The sequence below is a fragment of the Oncorhynchus tshawytscha genome, linkage group LG14 (assembly GCF_018296145.1).
Source record: "Oncorhynchus tshawytscha isolate Ot180627B linkage group LG14, Otsh_v2.0, whole genome shotgun sequence".
In the NCBI taxonomy this organism is placed as follows: Eukaryota; Metazoa; Chordata; class Actinopteri; order Salmoniformes; family Salmonidae; genus Oncorhynchus; species Oncorhynchus tshawytscha.
In genome coordinates this window covers 36,640,551-36,657,425 of record NC_056442.1, presented here as the reverse complement: position 1 = coordinate 36,657,425, position 16,875 = coordinate 36,640,551, and the positions used below count along the sequence as shown (strand labels likewise).

At 42.2% G+C, this 16,875-nt stretch overlaps 1 protein-coding gene across 3 annotated transcripts in view; it reads right to left on the bottom strand.

Annotated features, from left to right (window-relative positions):
* LOC112267134 (roundabout homolog 2) overlaps positions 1–16,875 on the bottom strand; it is a 65,060-nt gene that overhangs the window by 47,297 nt on the left and 888 nt on the right. Inside the window, exon 1 of one of the 3 annotated variants that reach the window (XM_024445247.2) lies at positions 5,032–5,536. The exons of the other annotated variants lie outside the window; for them this stretch is intronic. Coding sequence (XP_024301015.2) covers positions 5,032–5,110 — 79 coding nt within the window. The 5' untranslated portion in view covers positions 5,111–5,536. Of the gene's footprint in view, positions 1–5,031; positions 5,537–16,875 lie in introns of those variants that run through there. 3 annotated transcript variants of the gene reach the window in all.

Here is a 16,875-nt window from a genome sequence, read left to right as displayed (position 1 = left end):
AGGCAGCTGCATTGATGTCCTATGAGTCTGATGTGAGTCCCTGTCAGTGTCAACACAATACTTCTGGTGGAAACATGCATAATAAAACTCAAGATGTGTGAAGCCTCTCACTCAATACACTTCATACCATATGGCACCAGTGTGATCTGACAGCGACTTAAAAAGAGTTTGTTGGGAAGGGTGTCTGGGGGATAGAATGTCAATTACACACAGGCACGCACAAATGCATGAAAGCATGCACACACACGCACGCCTATGGCATCACATTTGATTAAAGAAAGAATTGTAAGTGATTTTTCATGAGTCACAAAACTTTGGGATTTTTAAATGAAAATAAATAAATATAGTGTTCAAAAAGTATTGAGGAAACAAATATTGTAAACAAAAATGAATCAAAAGTATTGAAAGCCTAAAACAAACTACAATACCGGTCAAAAGTTTTAGAACACCTACTCATTCAAGGATTTTTCTTAAATTTTAATATTTTGTACATTGTAGAATAATAGTGAAGACATCAAAACTATGAAATAACACATATGGAATCATGTAGTAACCAAAAAAGTGTTAAACAAATCAAAATATATTTTACATTTGAGATTCTTCAAATAGTCACCCTTTACCTTGATGACAGCTTTGCACACTCTTGGCATTCTATCAACCAGCTTCACCTTGAATGCTTTTCCAACAGTCTTGAAGGAGTTCCCACATATGCTGAGCACTTGTTGGCTGCTTTTCCTTAAGTCTGCGGTCCGACTCATCCCAAACCATCTTGATTTGGTTGAGGTCAGGGGATTATGGATGAAAGGTCATCTGATGCAGCACTCCATCACTCTCCTTCTTGGTCAAATAGCCCTTACACAGCCTGGAGGTGTGTTGAGTCATTGTCATGTTGAAAAACAAAATGATAGTCCCACTAAGCCTAAACCAAATGGGATGGCGTATCGCTGCAGAACGCTGTGGTAGCCATGCTAGTTAAGTGTGCCTTGAATTCTAAATAAATCAGACAATGTCACCAGCAAAGCACCCCCACACCATAACACCTCCTCCTCCATGCTTTACAGTGGGAAATACACATGTGGAGATAATCTGTTCACCCACACCGTGTCTCTCAAAGGCAAGGCGGTTGGAACCAAAAATCTCCAATTTGGACTCTAGACCAAATGTCAAATTTCCACCAGTCGAATGTCGATTGTTCATGTTTGGCCCCTTATTGATGGTTTCCTTGCAGCAATTCGACCATGAAGGCCTGATTCACACAATCTCCTCTGAACAGTTAATGTTGAGGTGTGTCTGTTACTTGAACTCTTTGAAGCATTTATTTGGGCTGCAATTTCAGAGGCTGGTAACTCTAAAGAACTTATCCTCTGCAGCAGAGGTAACTCTGGGTCTTCCTTTCCTATGGCAGTCCTCATGAGAGCCAGTTTCATCATTGCGCTTGATGGTTTTTGCGACTGCACTTGAAGAAACATTCAAAGTTCTTGAAATGTTCCGTGTTGACTGACCTTCATGTCTTCAAGTAATGGACTGTCATTTCTCTTTGCTTATTTGAGCTGTTCTTGCCATAATATGGACTTGGTCTTTAACCAAATATACCCCCCTACCTTGTAACAACACTGAAACGCATTAAGGAGGAAATATATTCCACAAATTAACTTTTAAGAAGGCACACCTGCTAATTGAAATGCATTCCAGGTGACTACCTAATGAAGCTGGTTGAGAGAATTCCAAGAGTGTGCAAAGCTGTAATCAAGGCAAAGGGATAATTCACTTGTAATATTGATCACCATGTATTTCACCGTAACATGCCAATTATTTAGCTAACGTTTCTGCTCACAGGAAGCACGTCGAGACAGTGTGAATGACTAGTGCACCGGTGATGCATCGAGGTGCTTCCCACTGGGCAGCTGTATGGTCTTCTTCTATGAGGTTTAACGGCGGTTGGCATCCAATTTGTTACATTACCGCCACCTACTAGACTGGAGTACAACTCCCTTATACTTTGCTTGAAAAATAAAAATGTACTAAATAAATACCCTACCATCTAACACTACACTCACTAATTTCAAAATGAAATTAAATAAAATGAACACCACCCTACTCCACTTAATAAATGTATTTATTCCTACCTCATGCCATCACCACTTAACACACCCTGTAACTCTTCTGATGTCAAGTCTCGCACACCTAAATACCTCTCTGCAGCTGCCATCTCAACCTCAATTTTCTGCGACTTCCATTCCATCCCTGCAGTACAGTTGATAACCATTGCTATAAATCCAATCTTAATTAAACATATATCACTATTTGGCCTATCCCCCTGTACTGGTATATCTCTTCTACTCTCACCACTCCTCCCCCTTAACCCATCTTCACTGCCTCTGTATATGACAACTTCTGCACTACTCAAACACTGGAAACCTAAACCTGCCTCTCTCGCACGGGACATTTCTGATCCCCAGCTCCATGGGCACCCCTACAATTAACACATTCCATTACTTTCCCCAATACTACACATTCCTTTGTCTCATGCCCTTCTGCACACTTCTCACACCTTGGACCCTCCCTCCTACACTCTGCTCAGCTGTATGGTCACATGTCACCTGCAGTAGCTATGGCTAATTTGTTCCATCCCACTTGATTTTATTTTGAGTAGGATGGCAGCCTACATGAGAAATAGCTTGTAATATTAGTAGTGATCATCTGGATGCTACAGTGATACATAGAGTATAGTGCTCAATGGGGGGGAGCAACTGGGAACACACAAAAAACTAGGTAAAATCATGACATCAGTGATCTTCAGGTTGGAAAGTCAGAGTTTCCAACCTCGAATTCTGAGTTGAAAACATTCTATTTATTTTTATTCCCAGTTGTCTTAAACACAACATATGCTCTGCAAGCCGACAGTACGACACCTGGGCAGTGTCTTTCACTCCCGCTTGCGGAGCACTACTGTTCCGCAGTACAGCAAGTGATGTAGCTTGGTAGAGGATGACAGCGTTGATGATGCGTTCTGTGGGAGTGGTTGCTGAACTCTCACTCCAAAATGTATTGACCAACAGTAACCAATTTAGTTCGCTCCCTTCTAAACCCAACAGAGAAATTTTAAAATTAAAGCGCTGGGGAAAGAAATATTGTAACCTTAGAAATGTGATTTGAAGAGCTTGAGAAATGCAAGCATGGGTGAGGAAAAGTTGCAAACAAAGCAGAGAAGATTGCTTGTAAGTAACCAGGTTTCCATCCAACCTTTTTATGTGAGTAAAGTACATGTCGGACCAAAATAATTACTACAAGCCTGAGTGGGCTCCCGGGTGGCACAGCCGTCTAAGGCACTGCATCTAAGTGCTAGAGGCATCACTACAGACCCTGGTTTGATTCCAGGCTGTATCACAACCGGCCGTGATTGAGAGTCCCATAGGGCGGCGCACAATTGGCCCAGTGTCGTTAGGGTTTGGCCGGGGTAGGACGTCATTCTAAATAAGAATTTGTTCTTAACTGACTTGCCTGGTTAAAAAAAATTCAATACCGCATTTACTTTGATGCAGCCTCCGCAGAAGTCAGAGCATTCATACTTGTATTTTGCCGAGCCGTTGTCAAGGAAGTGAGTTTGTGTTATACAGGACCTCCCGTCCCCACCTACCGTCACCCAATCATGTCAATGTGTAGCTATACGTTGTTACAAAATTTGGATCGAAATGGCGATGCGGAACGGAGCTCAATTTGGTCGCCACAAGCCTTCGGAGGATGCACATTACGCCCTCCGTACTATATTACAAGAGCAAGGATAAATTAGCTGTAAAGCGCATGTGCCAATACCTGATGGAGACCCATCTAACTTATTTGTTATTCTGTACATGGGAATTTAACGGCAAAATGTATTTTTATGTGCACTACGTCATCACACACAGCCTTTTATCTGCAACAAGTCAATTTGATGTTAACATCTCTGCTGGGAAAATGTGCCATTGTTCTTATGCAGATTTTAAAATATTCACATGAACATCTGTCTCCAATTGAATGGAAACCTAGCTAGTGCCATGAACATATTCAATTGAAAAGAAAAATAATTTCTGGTTCCTTTTTTATCATTGATATAATTTATTTTTGGCTTGCAATAACTTTAGATTAGTTTTCGTTTACAAATTTAACATTTTGTCTAATTACTGTTTTCCTCTCAATATGTTTAGGACTTTACAATATATTGAATGTTCCATTTAAAAAATAAAAAGTATTTTGACTCATGAAAAATAACTCACAATAATGTTTTAAAATCAAATGTGATTCATACACTCCACACTACAGAGCTATGTTTTGGATAAAAGCAGTGTATTACAGTGATTTGCATAACCTTGTGATGCATATTCTTGTGATATAGCCTTTTAAAATGATAAATATAATATAAAACAAAAATAAAGAGAAATCAACAGCTTACTTTTCATTGAATATTAATCCCAATCAAAACATTGTTCCTTAGCCTAGCCTACAGGTAACTGCCAAAATAAAGGAAACATCAACATAGTGTCTTAATAGGGTGCTGGGACATCTCAAGCCGCCAAGAACAATGCGCATTGGCATAGATTCTACAAGTGTCTGGAACTCTATTGGAGGGATGCAAAAACATTCAGCCACAATAAATTCCATAATTTGGTGTTTTCTTGATGATGTTGGAAAACACTGCCTCAAGGGCCACTCCAGAATCTTCCATGAGTGTTCAATTGGGTTGAGATCTGGTCACACACACACACTACACCCCCCTATGCTCCTTTGAGAACCTGTTTCAGATCTCTTCTAGCCATGGTAGACAAAATAATGGGCAACTGGGCATTTTTATACACGACCCTAAGCATGCTGGGATGTTAATTGCTTAATTAACTCAAGAACCAAACCTGTGTGGAAGCACCTACTTTCAATGTATCTTGTAAACCTAGTTTACGCAAGTGTTTCCTTTATTTTGGCAGTTACATGTACTTGATGCATCGGTTACACGTAAAAGTTGAAAAGATGGAAGAGTTCATATTGTAGTTTATCTCTTACCCAAGGCGGTACAGATGATTGATACCGCCAATAGCAAGACATGCGTGGTATGTGTCTCCATATTCTTGTAGTTGGTCATTTTTGCGTTGTGACAGGTCGGTCTATGTCCAAACTGGTTTTCAACCCTCAGTCACATTCAGTATCCAAATGTATCAAAGGTAAACAATTACAGTGCTTACTACAAACTCAGCTGATGTTTTTTCTAACGGTTAAAATGACCACACAGAACTTCTTTGAAAACAGCTCTCCGGACCCCGTGACAATTTTGCCCGAAGAAATACATCGCCGCATCACTTCGCCCCGCACATTATGCACGCACAATCATAATGAAATCATATTGTAGCGAAACGTCCTCAGCAAAACAACAAATCGATACGTAAATATATTGATCTATAAAATATAAACAAGACAGCTTCGTCGAAGAAGTTGCGCTCCCGCTCGCATCTCTGTATGTGTGCCTGGAATAACAGACCACCACTTTACGAATGGCACCCGACGCACATGCTGAATCAACTGCGTACACAGCTCTCAGCTAAAATGCAAGGATGTATTCTTAAAGAGACAGGAGCGACATCTGTGCAGGCTCTGACCTTGCCACTTCAAATCCCTCTGCTGCGCTACGCATGGCTAGATGACCGTGAGATGATTCACAATCTAAAGGTCTGTGTTTCGGCCATGTCAATCTTTACAGTAATTGCAGGCGTCAGTTTCCCCAACTCATATGGGCCTAACATCATATGGCAAAGCAATTATAGGTAATTCAATAAACATAATCCTAGCCTGTCAATTGGCTGAAATGATTGATGTCATGTGTTGCCTTTAAGTAGGCTAACACAAATTGATGAAAACTACATCACAGAAGGCATATGTTGTTATTGACCAACAGAACTGTAATCAAGGGGATAATGATGAGGATTATTATGGTTGTGACTTTAATAATTTACTAAATTATCTCTGCTTCTCCTCCTGTTGAAGAGAATTCTAATCATAATGATGATGATAAATGATAATGATATTCTGCTGCTGCTACAGTACATGTACTGCTGATGATGATGAAGATAGCCTTCCACTGTGATCCACAGTCCAGAGCAGCTCAGCCCTTTAACACTGTCTGCCACCGAGCCTCCACAGACCCCAGATTCCATAGTGATTTATTAAACAGATGCAGGTTCACACCCACTCCTCCTCTCTCTCATTGATCTGCAATCTGCCTCTCGCACAGCCTCTGGTGCCTGTACTCTCTGGGGAGAAGGACACCCTGCTCCCCAGGGCAGGCTCAATTTCTCTGCCTCCACCCCAGCCTCTGTGTGCCCCTGCCCCCTGCCCTCTCAATGCATTGTCTCCATGTCTCTTACTGAGAGCCCAACATGATGGAGAGTGCTCATGGACTACCAGGCGCCTACTCTCCCTTTGTCCCCCTGAATTGGGCTGGAAATTGGGCAACAGAAGTGGTCCAGACGCCTGTCCCGGCCACAACAGCATTAACCCCCAGCTCCAATGGAAGCGTGGACCTTATCAAAGTCTACAAAGCTAAACAGAGCAAATGGAAACATCTCATCAGGAATCTTAGTGGCATCATTGGGTGTCAGTCAATATTTAAACAACAACAAATGGCACCAGTGGACACTGTCTCTTCAGGTGTTGGAGGTTATCCATCCACTCATGCCCAATTCTTAAGGATTTCACTCATGATGCAGTCAAAATAAATACATTACTTTTTGTGCCTTTGTATATAATGTATATCATGTATATAAATGTTTATATTTATGTATTTTTACCTGAGAGCAGTTGTTGTTTTCTTGGAATTCAGCCATGTGCATTTAGGTAGAGGCCATTGATGTATTTTCGATTTATGATAAAATAATGTTGTTAATTGTAATATCCAATGGTCCCAAGCTATGTTTAAAGTCAATTGATCCTTCTGCATGGGGTAGAGTATGTGGATGGTGGGGAAAGTGTGGCGGGGTACAGATGGTGGGGCAGGCTAGTGAGTTTGACTCCGGTAAAGAATGTGAGGTTCAGCTGTCCACCCTGAGCCCTGATCTCATGTCTCTCAGATCATCGTCTGGCTCCATACCATAACCTGGAAACCCAATGCAGAGACAAGACTCTACAGACAACTACATGTTCCCTTTTACACAAACTCTTCAGTATATCCCCCCAAAAAAGATGGCACCGACAGAGATGGTCGCCTCGCTTCAAGTCCTTACGAAACCATGCAGTAATTAGCTTTTTAATGTATTATTTCTTACATTGTTAGCCCAGAAAATCTTAAGTGATATTACATACAGCCAGGAAGAAGTATTTTATATAAGAGCTACGTCAACTTAAGAACATTACGACCAGGAATACGACTCTCCCGAAGCGGATCCGTTGTTTGGACCTCCACCCTGGACTTTGGATCTTATCTCAGAGGCCGACCCAAAACAACGTTGTCGCCACAGGAGAGGCAGACGGAGCGGCCTCCTGGTCCGACTTAGAAGGCGAGCACACCATCCACCGCTTCTTAGTATATTAGTCGCCATTGTCCAGTCTCTAGACAACACGGAGGATGAAATTAGGGCACAAGTTGCCTTCCAGAGAAACATCAGAGATGGTAACATTCTCTGTTTCACGGAAACATGGCTCACTCGGGATATGTTGTCAGAGTCGGTACATTTCTTCATGTGTCGCACCAATAGAAATAAACATCTCTCTGGTAAGAAGAAGGGTGGGGGTGTATGCCTCATGATTAACGACTCATGGTGTAATCATAACAACGTACAGGAACTCAAGTCCTTTTGTTCACCTGACCTAGAATTCCTTACAATCAAATGCTGACCTCATTACCTCCCAAGAGAATTCTCTTTGATTATAGTCACAGCCGTGTATATCCCCCCCAGAAGATCCCTCGACAGCCCTGAAAGAACTTCACTGGACTCTATGTAAACTGAAAACCATATATCCTGAGGCTGCATTTATTGTAGCTGGAGATTTCAACAAGGCTAATTTGAGAACAAGGCTACCTAAATTCTACATGCACATTGATTGTAGTACCCGCTCAAGCAAAGAACTAGACCACTGCTACTCTAACTTCCGTGATGCATACAAGGCCCCCGCCCTCCCTTCGGAAAATCTGAGCATGCCTCTATTTTGTTGCTCCTCTCCTATAGGCAGAAAGTTAAAACAGGAAGCGCCAGTGCTTAGGTCTATCCAATGCTGGTCTGACCAATCAGATACCACGCTTCAAGATTGCTTCAATCACGTGGACTGGGATATGTTCCGGGTAGCCTCAGACAACAACATTGACATATGCGCTGACTAGGTAAGTGAGTTTTTTAGGAAGTGCATTGGACATGTTGGACCCACTGTGACCATTAAAACCTTCCCTAACCAGAAACCGCAGATTGATGGTTTAGCAAAACTGAAACTGAAAACACGAACCACCGCATTTAATCATGGCAAGGCAACTGGAAACATGGCTGAATCCAAAAAGTGTAGTTATTCCCTCCGCAAGGCAATCAAACAAGCAAGCGTCAGTATAGAGACAAAGTAGAGTCGCAATTGAACGCCTCAAACACGAGACGTATGTGGCAGGGTCTTCAGACAATCACAGATTACAAAAAGAAAACCAGCCCCGTTGCGGACATCGATGTCTTGCTCCCAGACAAATTAAACAACTTCTTTGCCCGCTTTGAGGACAATACAGTGCCACCGACACGGGCCGCAACCAAAGTCTGCAGGCTCTCCTTCTCCATGGCCGACGTGAGTAAAATGTTTAGACGTGTTAACCCTCGCAGCGCTGCCGGCCCAGACGGCATCCCTAGCTGCGTCCTCAGAGCATGCGCAGACCAGCTGGCTGGTGTGTTTACGGACATATTCAATCAATCCCTATCCCAGTCTGCTGTTCCCACATGCTTCAAGATGGCCATCATTGTTCCTGTTCCCAAGAAAGCTAAGGTAAACAAACTAAATGACTATCGCCCCATAGCACTCACTTCTGTCATCATGAAGAACTTTGAGAGACTAGTCAAAGATCATATCGCCTCCACCCTACCTGATACCCTAGACCCACTCCAATTTGCTTAATGCCCCAATAGGCCACAGATTATGCAATCGCTATCACACTGCACACTGCCCTATCCCATCTGGACAAGAGGAATACCTATGTATGAATGCTGTTCATTAACTACAGCTCAGCATTGAACACCATAGTACCCTCCAAACTCATCATTAAGCTTGAGACCCTGGGTCTTGACCCCGCCCTGTGCAACTGGGTCTGAACTTTCTGAGGGGCCGCCCCCAGGTGGTGAAGGTAGGAAACAACATCTCCACCCAGCTGATCCTCAACACTGGGGCACCACAAGGGTGTATTCTCAGTCATCTCCTGTACTCCCTGTCCACCCATGACTGCGTGGCCATGCACGCCTCCAACTCAATCATCAAGTTTGCAGATGACACAACAGTGGTAGGCTTTATTACCAACAATGACGAGACACCCTACAGGGAGGAGGTGAGGGCCCTTGGAGTGTGGTGCCAGGAAAATAACCTCTCACTCAACGTCAACAAAACAAAGGAGATGATTGTGGTCTTCAGGAAACAGCAGAGGGAGCACCCCCCTATCCACATCGACAGGACAGTAGTGGAGAAGGTAGAAAGTTTTATGCTCCTCGGCGTACACATCACTGACAAACTAAAAGGGTCCAGCCACACAGACAGCGTGGTGAAGAAGGTATAACAGCGCCTCTTCAACCTCAAGAGGCTGAAGAAATTTGGCTTGTCATCTAAAACACTCACAAACTTTTACAGATGCACAATTGAGAGCATCCTGTCGGGCTGTATCACTGCCTGGTACGGCAACTGCGCCGCCCTCAACCGCAAGGCTCTCCAGAGGGTAGTATGGTTGCACAACACATCACCGGGGGCAAATTACCTGTCCTCCAGGACACCTACAGCACCCGATGTCACATGAAGGCCAAAAAGATCATCAAGGACAACAACCAGCCGAGCCACTGCCTGTTCACCCCGCTATCATCCAGAAGGCAAGGTCAGTATAGGTGCATCAAAGCTGGGACCGAGAGACTGAAAAACAGCTTCTATCTCAAGGCCATCAGACTGTTAAACAGCCATCAATAACATAGAGAGGCTGCTGCCAACATACTGACTCAAATCACTGGCCACTTTAATAAATGGATTTAATAAAGGTATCACTAGTCACTTTAAATAATGCCACTTGAATAATGTTTACATATCCTACATTACTCAACTCATATAACTCAACTTGTTGTTCAGGGGTGGCAGGTAGCCTAGTGGTTAGAGTGTTGGGCCTTGCCTATGCATCTTGCCTATGCTTCACGGCCATCGCACATCCATATATTTATATTCTTATTCCATCCCCTTACATTGTGGGTATAAGGTAGTCGTTGTGAATTTGTTAGATTACTTGTTAGATATTACTGCACTGTCGGAACTAGAAGCACAAGCATTTCGCTACACTCACATTAACATCTGCTAACCATGTGTACGTGACCAATACAATTTGATTTGATCCAGAAATGTACAACTCTAATGACAAATTAAACACTACTCTCAACCGCACTACAACTCTAAATGTGAGCCTCTGATCATCGTTGGTTGTTCCCTGTACAGTGTAGAAAGCTCCTTTAGGGATCCTAGTTTCTCTCTACCTGCCTCTCCTGGGCTCACCTCGTCACTTACAGTACCTACCTGTTTTTCTCCTCTCCCACAGAGAGGGTCCTTAGCTGTCAACCTCTGTGGTAACTGATCAGCCAGTCTCATTAGTCATTGGTGTAGACCCTTTGTCTTCCCCTGCCTGCCTGCCTGCCTGGCTGTGTGAGGGACCTTCAGTCAGCCTGGAGGACTCAGGCTACATCCCAAATGGCACCCCATGCCCTTTGTAGTGTCCTACTTTTGACCAGGGCCCATAGGTCACTGATCAAATGTAGTGCGCTACTGTATATAGGTAACAGGGTGACATTTGGGACACATCCTCAGCCTGGGGTTTATTTATAGACCTGGTGTCACTGCCATGCAGGGCCCTACGGCAGGCCATTTACATCCAATACAGGACAGTGCTAAGGTAAGCAACTAACAATACAGCTGCATTTGGCGGCCAGCCCATCTTTTCTCATTATCAGGCCCTTCAATATAGACAACGTGAACGTACACCCTCTTATCATGCCCTCAAACATCAGTGGCAAATTGTAGGTGAGTTGTACTTGTATTGAGCCACCCCGGAGGGAATGAGGTGGTCTGTATTACTAATTATTATTTCTCATCAGTCTACCTGACCAGGAGTGCTGACTGCTATTGGATCTCCTCCACTAAGTGTTCATGAGCCAAGGAAAACACTTACTTGCTCTTTCTCTGGCACAACTGACTGCAAGTCTTTCTCTGCTATATAGAGTGCCTTAAGAAAGTATTCACAACCCTTGACTTCCTCCACAAGTGGGATTGAAATGGATTTAATTTATGTTTTCTGTCAATGAACTACACAAAATACCCTAATGTCAATTTTTTAAATATATCAATGGAAAATAAAACACTATCTTTAATAGATAAGTATTCAGCCCCCTGAATCAATACATGTTATAATCACTTTTGGCAGCGATTACAGCTGTGAGTCTGTAAGTGCTTTGCACACCTAGATTGTACAATATTTGCCCATTATTCTTTAAAAAAATATTCAAGCTGTCAAGTTGGTTGTTGATCATTGCTAGACAGCCATTTTCAAGTCTTGCCATAGATTTTCAAGCCGATTTAAATCAAAACTGTAACTATGCCACTCAGGAACATTCAATGCCGTCTTGGTAAGCAACTCCAGTGTATATTTGGCCTTGTGTTTTCGGTAATTGTCCTGCTGAAAGGTGAAAGAAGTTTTACTCTAGGATTTTTCTTGTGCTTAACTCTATTCCATTTCTTTTTATCCTAAAAACTCCATAGTTCCTGCTAATGACAAGCATACCCATAACATGATGCAGCCACCACCATGCTTGAAAATATGAAGAGTGGTACTCAGTCATGTGTTGTGTTAGATTTTCCCCATGCAAATGTGTATTCAGGACAAAAAGTTTATTTATTTGCCAAATTTTTGGCAGTATTACTTTGCCTTATTGCAAAGAGTATGCATGTTTTGGAATATGTCTATTCTATACAGGCTTTCTTATTTTAAATCTGTCATTTATGTTAGCATTGTGGAGTAAATACAATGTTGTTGATCCATCTTCAGTTATCTCCTGTCGAAGCCATTAAACTCTGTAACTGTTTTAATATCACAATTGGCCTCATGGTCAGTCGTGGAAAAAGTACCCAATTGCCATACTTAGGTAAAAGTAAAGATATCTTAATGGAAAACGACTCAAATAAAAGTGAAAGTCACCCAGTAAAATACTACTTGAGTAAAAGTCTAAAAAGTAAAATAAATGTAATTACTAAAATATAGTTAACTATCAAAAGTAAATGTATCAACACTTTCTAATTTCTTATATTAAGCAAACCATATGGTACCATTTTCTTGTCTTTTTATTTATTTAGGACAGCCAGGGGCATGCTCCAACACTCACACTGTTTAGTGAGTCCACCAGATCAGAGGCAGTAGGGATGATCTCTTGATAAGCGTTCAAAATGCAACGAGTACTTTTGGGTGTCAGGGAAAATGTATGGAGTAAAAAGTACACCATTTCCTTTAGGAATGTAGTGAAGTAAAAGGAAAAGTTGTCAAAAATATAAATCATAAAGTACAGATGCCCCCCAAAAACGACTTAAGTAGTACTTTCAAGTATTTTTACTTAAGTACTTTACACCACTGCTCATGGTGAAATCCCTAAGCGGTTTCCTTCCTCTCCGGCAAATGAGTTAGGAAGGGCGTCTGTATCTTTGTAGTGATTGGGTGTATTGATACAAGTGTAATTATTAACACCACCATACTCAAAGGGATATTCAATATCTGTTTAAAAAAAAAAATCACACGTCTACCAATTTCTGCCCTTCTTCGCAAACCATTGGAAAACCCTCTGGTCTTTGTGGTTAAATCTGTGCTTGAAATTCACTGCTTGACTGAGGGACATTACAGATAATTGTATGTGTGGGGTACAGAGATTGGATAGTCATTTAAAAGGCATGTTAAACACTTATTGCCCACAGAGTGAGTCCATGCAACTTATTATGTGACTTGTTAAGTACATTTTTACTCCTGAACTTATTTATGTTTGCTATTGCAAAGGGGTTGAATACTTAGTGACTCAAGACATTTCAGCTTTTCATTTTTAATACATTTGTAAACATTTCTAGAAACATAAATCCACTTTGACATTATGGGTATTGTTTGTAGATCAGTGACACAAAATCTAAATTTAATACATTTTAAATTCAGGCTGTAACACAACAAAATGTGGAAAAAGTCAAGGGGTGTGAATACTTTCTGAAGGCACTGTAGTTGTTCCAGCTTTGGGAGTCTAAGTCTAAGTCTTGCTTGTATTAAAGATGCACTTTCAAACTTTTGTATAATTTCAGCCACTAGTTTTGAAAGTGGTGTTCAGGAGCCAAAACGGGTCCCCATATTTGTGTACTACGTCATCAAATTGTGTACTACATCATCTAATTGTGTACTACATCATCCATTTTGTGTGATATGTCACAAATTGTACAATATGTATGATGTGTGATTTTTGCAATTAATGTGACATATTACGAATCCAACTTGTGCAATATGATACGAATTTGTTGTGCTTAAGATCCCGGAGTGTATTTTTAAGCAAGTGCATACACCCAGGTGTGATTGAATTGCAGCCTCAAACATGAGGGCTGTACTTGATTTTGCAGCCACAGTGCTGCAAGCAAGGCAGCTGAGGTTGTATAAGAAAAAAAAATGTTTTTGTCACATACACCACTTAGGTGCAGTGAAATGTGTAGTACAGTGCCTCTGGAGCTAATTATGGTTAAGTGCCTTGCTCAAGGGCACATCAACAGATTTTTCACCTTGTTGGCTCGGGTGTTCAAACCAGTGACCTTTCGGTTACTGGCCCAATGCTCTAACTGCTAGGCTGCCTGCTGCCCCTAGAGAGAGAGATTGGATACATGGGGTTATAGTCGGTTATAGTCATTGTCATCATGTCCTTTCACACTGCTCAGATAGATAGACATATGTGCAACACGTCATACCATACAATGCCATATGGGGCTAGTCAGGCCCAAACATATTACAACAGTTGAGAAAGATGTAGAATAGGATAGGGAGCAGGAGGGAGGGAGAAGGAGGCAGGACACAGAGAGTAGTGGATGGGGAATAAATCACTAGGATCACTCTCAAAGGATTTCTCTTACGAAGTATATATGGCCCATAGTGCCATCTACTGGCCATTCTGCCCACAGCTGTCCTCCCATGGTAAATTCAACACATTGCCTTGTCATGAAATGTGAATAAGTGTCATATTATATTGAACGGTCCTAAAACAGTGTATATGGTAGCTTAATACATTTACTTTATATTACAATTTCCCTTATTACTGTGCAATTATAATTACATTAACAAGTTTTGTAATTACCCATTGTTGCGCCGTACTTCCATTGTATTTAGGGTTAGGTTTAGGGCTAAGGTTATGGTTAGGATAAGGGTTGTGTTTGATGCTAGGGTTATGGTTGATGCTAGGGTTAGGGTTGTGGTTGATGCTAGGGTTATGGTTGATGCTAGGGTTATGGTTGAACCAGGATGTGAACATAAAGCTAGGGTTAGGGTTGTGGTTGATGCTAGGGTTATGGTTGAACCAGGATGTGAACATAAAGCTAGGGTTAGGGTTGTGGTTGATGCTAGGGTTATGGTTGAACCAGGATGTGAACATAACATAGCTAGGGTTAGGGTTGTGGTTGATGCTAGGGTTATGGTTGATGCTAGGGTTATGGTTGAACCAGGATGTGAACATAAAGCTAGGGTTAGGGTTGTGGTTGATGCTAGGGTTATGGTTGAACCAGGATGTGAACATAAAGCTAGGGTTAGGGTTGTGGTTGATGCTAGGGTTATGGTTGATGCTAGGGTTATGGTTGAACCAGGATGTGAACATAAAGCTAGGGTTAGGGGTTGTGGTTGATGCTAGGGTTATGGTTGATGCTAGGGTTATGGTTGAACCAGGATGTGAACATAAAGCTAGGGTTAGGGTTAGGGTTGTGGTTGATGCTAGGGTTATGGTTGATGCTAGGGTTATGGTTGAACCAGGATGTGAACATAAAGCTAGGGTTAGGGTTAGGGTTATGGGTTGGTGAACCAGGATTGATGCTAGGGTTATGGTTGAACCAGGATGTGAACATAAAGCTAGGGTTAGGGTTTGAGGGTTATGGTTGATGCTAGGGTTATGGTTGAACCAGGATGTGAACATAAAGCTAGGGTTAGGGTTATGGTTGATGCTAGGGTTATGGTTGAACCAGGATGTGAACATAAAGCTAGGGTTAGGGTTAGGGTTGTGGTTGATGCTAGGGTTATGGTTGAACCAGGATGTGAACATAAAGCTAGGGTTAGGGTTAGGGTTATGGTTGATGCTAGGGTTATGGTTGAACCAGGATGTGAACATAAAGCTAGGGTTAGGGTTAGGGTTGTGTTTTTGTTACAAGCCGTGTTTCGTTTAAAAGCCTATTTATTTTTGTTACAAGCCATGTTTTGTTAAAGCCTATTTATTTTTGTTACAAGCCGTGTTTTGTTTAAAAGCCTATTTATTTTTGTTACAAGCCGTGTTTCGTTTAAAAGCCTTTTTTTTTACAAGCCGTGTTTCGTTTAAAGGCTGTGTAAAGTTAATTTGTTTCAATGTACCGGTAGGCACCTGAGGCTTATAGACATGTGTGGCTTATTTATGTACAAAATACATATATATTTTTTAAATTCAGTGGGTGCGGCTTATATTCAGGTGCGCTTAATAGTCCAGAAATTACGGTACTTATAGATGTTCACATATTCTAGGTCGGAACCATCCAGGGTGGTGATGCTAGTCGGGCTTGCGGGTGCAGGCAGCGAACGGTTGAAAAGCATGCATTTGGTTTTACTAGCGTTTAAGAGCAGTTGGAGGCCACGGAAGGAGTGTTGTATGGCATTGAAGCTCGTTTGGAGGTTAGATAGCACAGTGTCCAAGGAAGGGCCAGAAGTATACAGAATGGTGTCGTCTGCGTAGAGGTGAATCAGGGAATCGCCCGCAGCAAGAGCAACATCATTGATATATACAGACAAAAGAGTCAGCCTGAGAATTTAACCCTGTGGCACCCCCATAGAGACTGCCAGAGGACCGGACAACATGCCCTCCGATTTGACACACTGAACTCTGTCTGCAAAGTAGTTGGTGAAGAGGGCAAGGCAGTCATTAGAAAAACAGAGGATACTGAGTCTGCCGAAAAGAATATGGTGATTGACAGAGTCGAAAGCCTTGGCCAGGTCGATGAAGACGGCTGCACAGTACTGTCTTTTATCGATGGCGGTTATGATATCATTTAGTACCTTGAGCGTGGCTGAGGTGCACCCGTGACCGGCTCGGAAACCAGATTGCACAGCGGAGAAGGTACGGTGGGATTCGAGATGGTCAGTGATCTGTTTGTTGACCAGGCTTTCGAAGACCTTCAATAGGCAGGGCAGGATGGTTATAGGTCTGTAACAGTTTGGGTCCAGGGTGTCTCCCCCTTTGAAGAGGGGGATGACTGTGGCAGCTTTCGAATCCTTGGGGATCTCAGACAATATGAAAGAGAGGTTGAACAGGCTGGTAATAGGGGTTGCGACAATGGCGGCAGATAGTTTCAGAAATAGAGGGTCATACAATACAACTTATTTTATGAAAGACAGAAATCCATTTAGTTTTTCTCTCTATCATCTCCCTC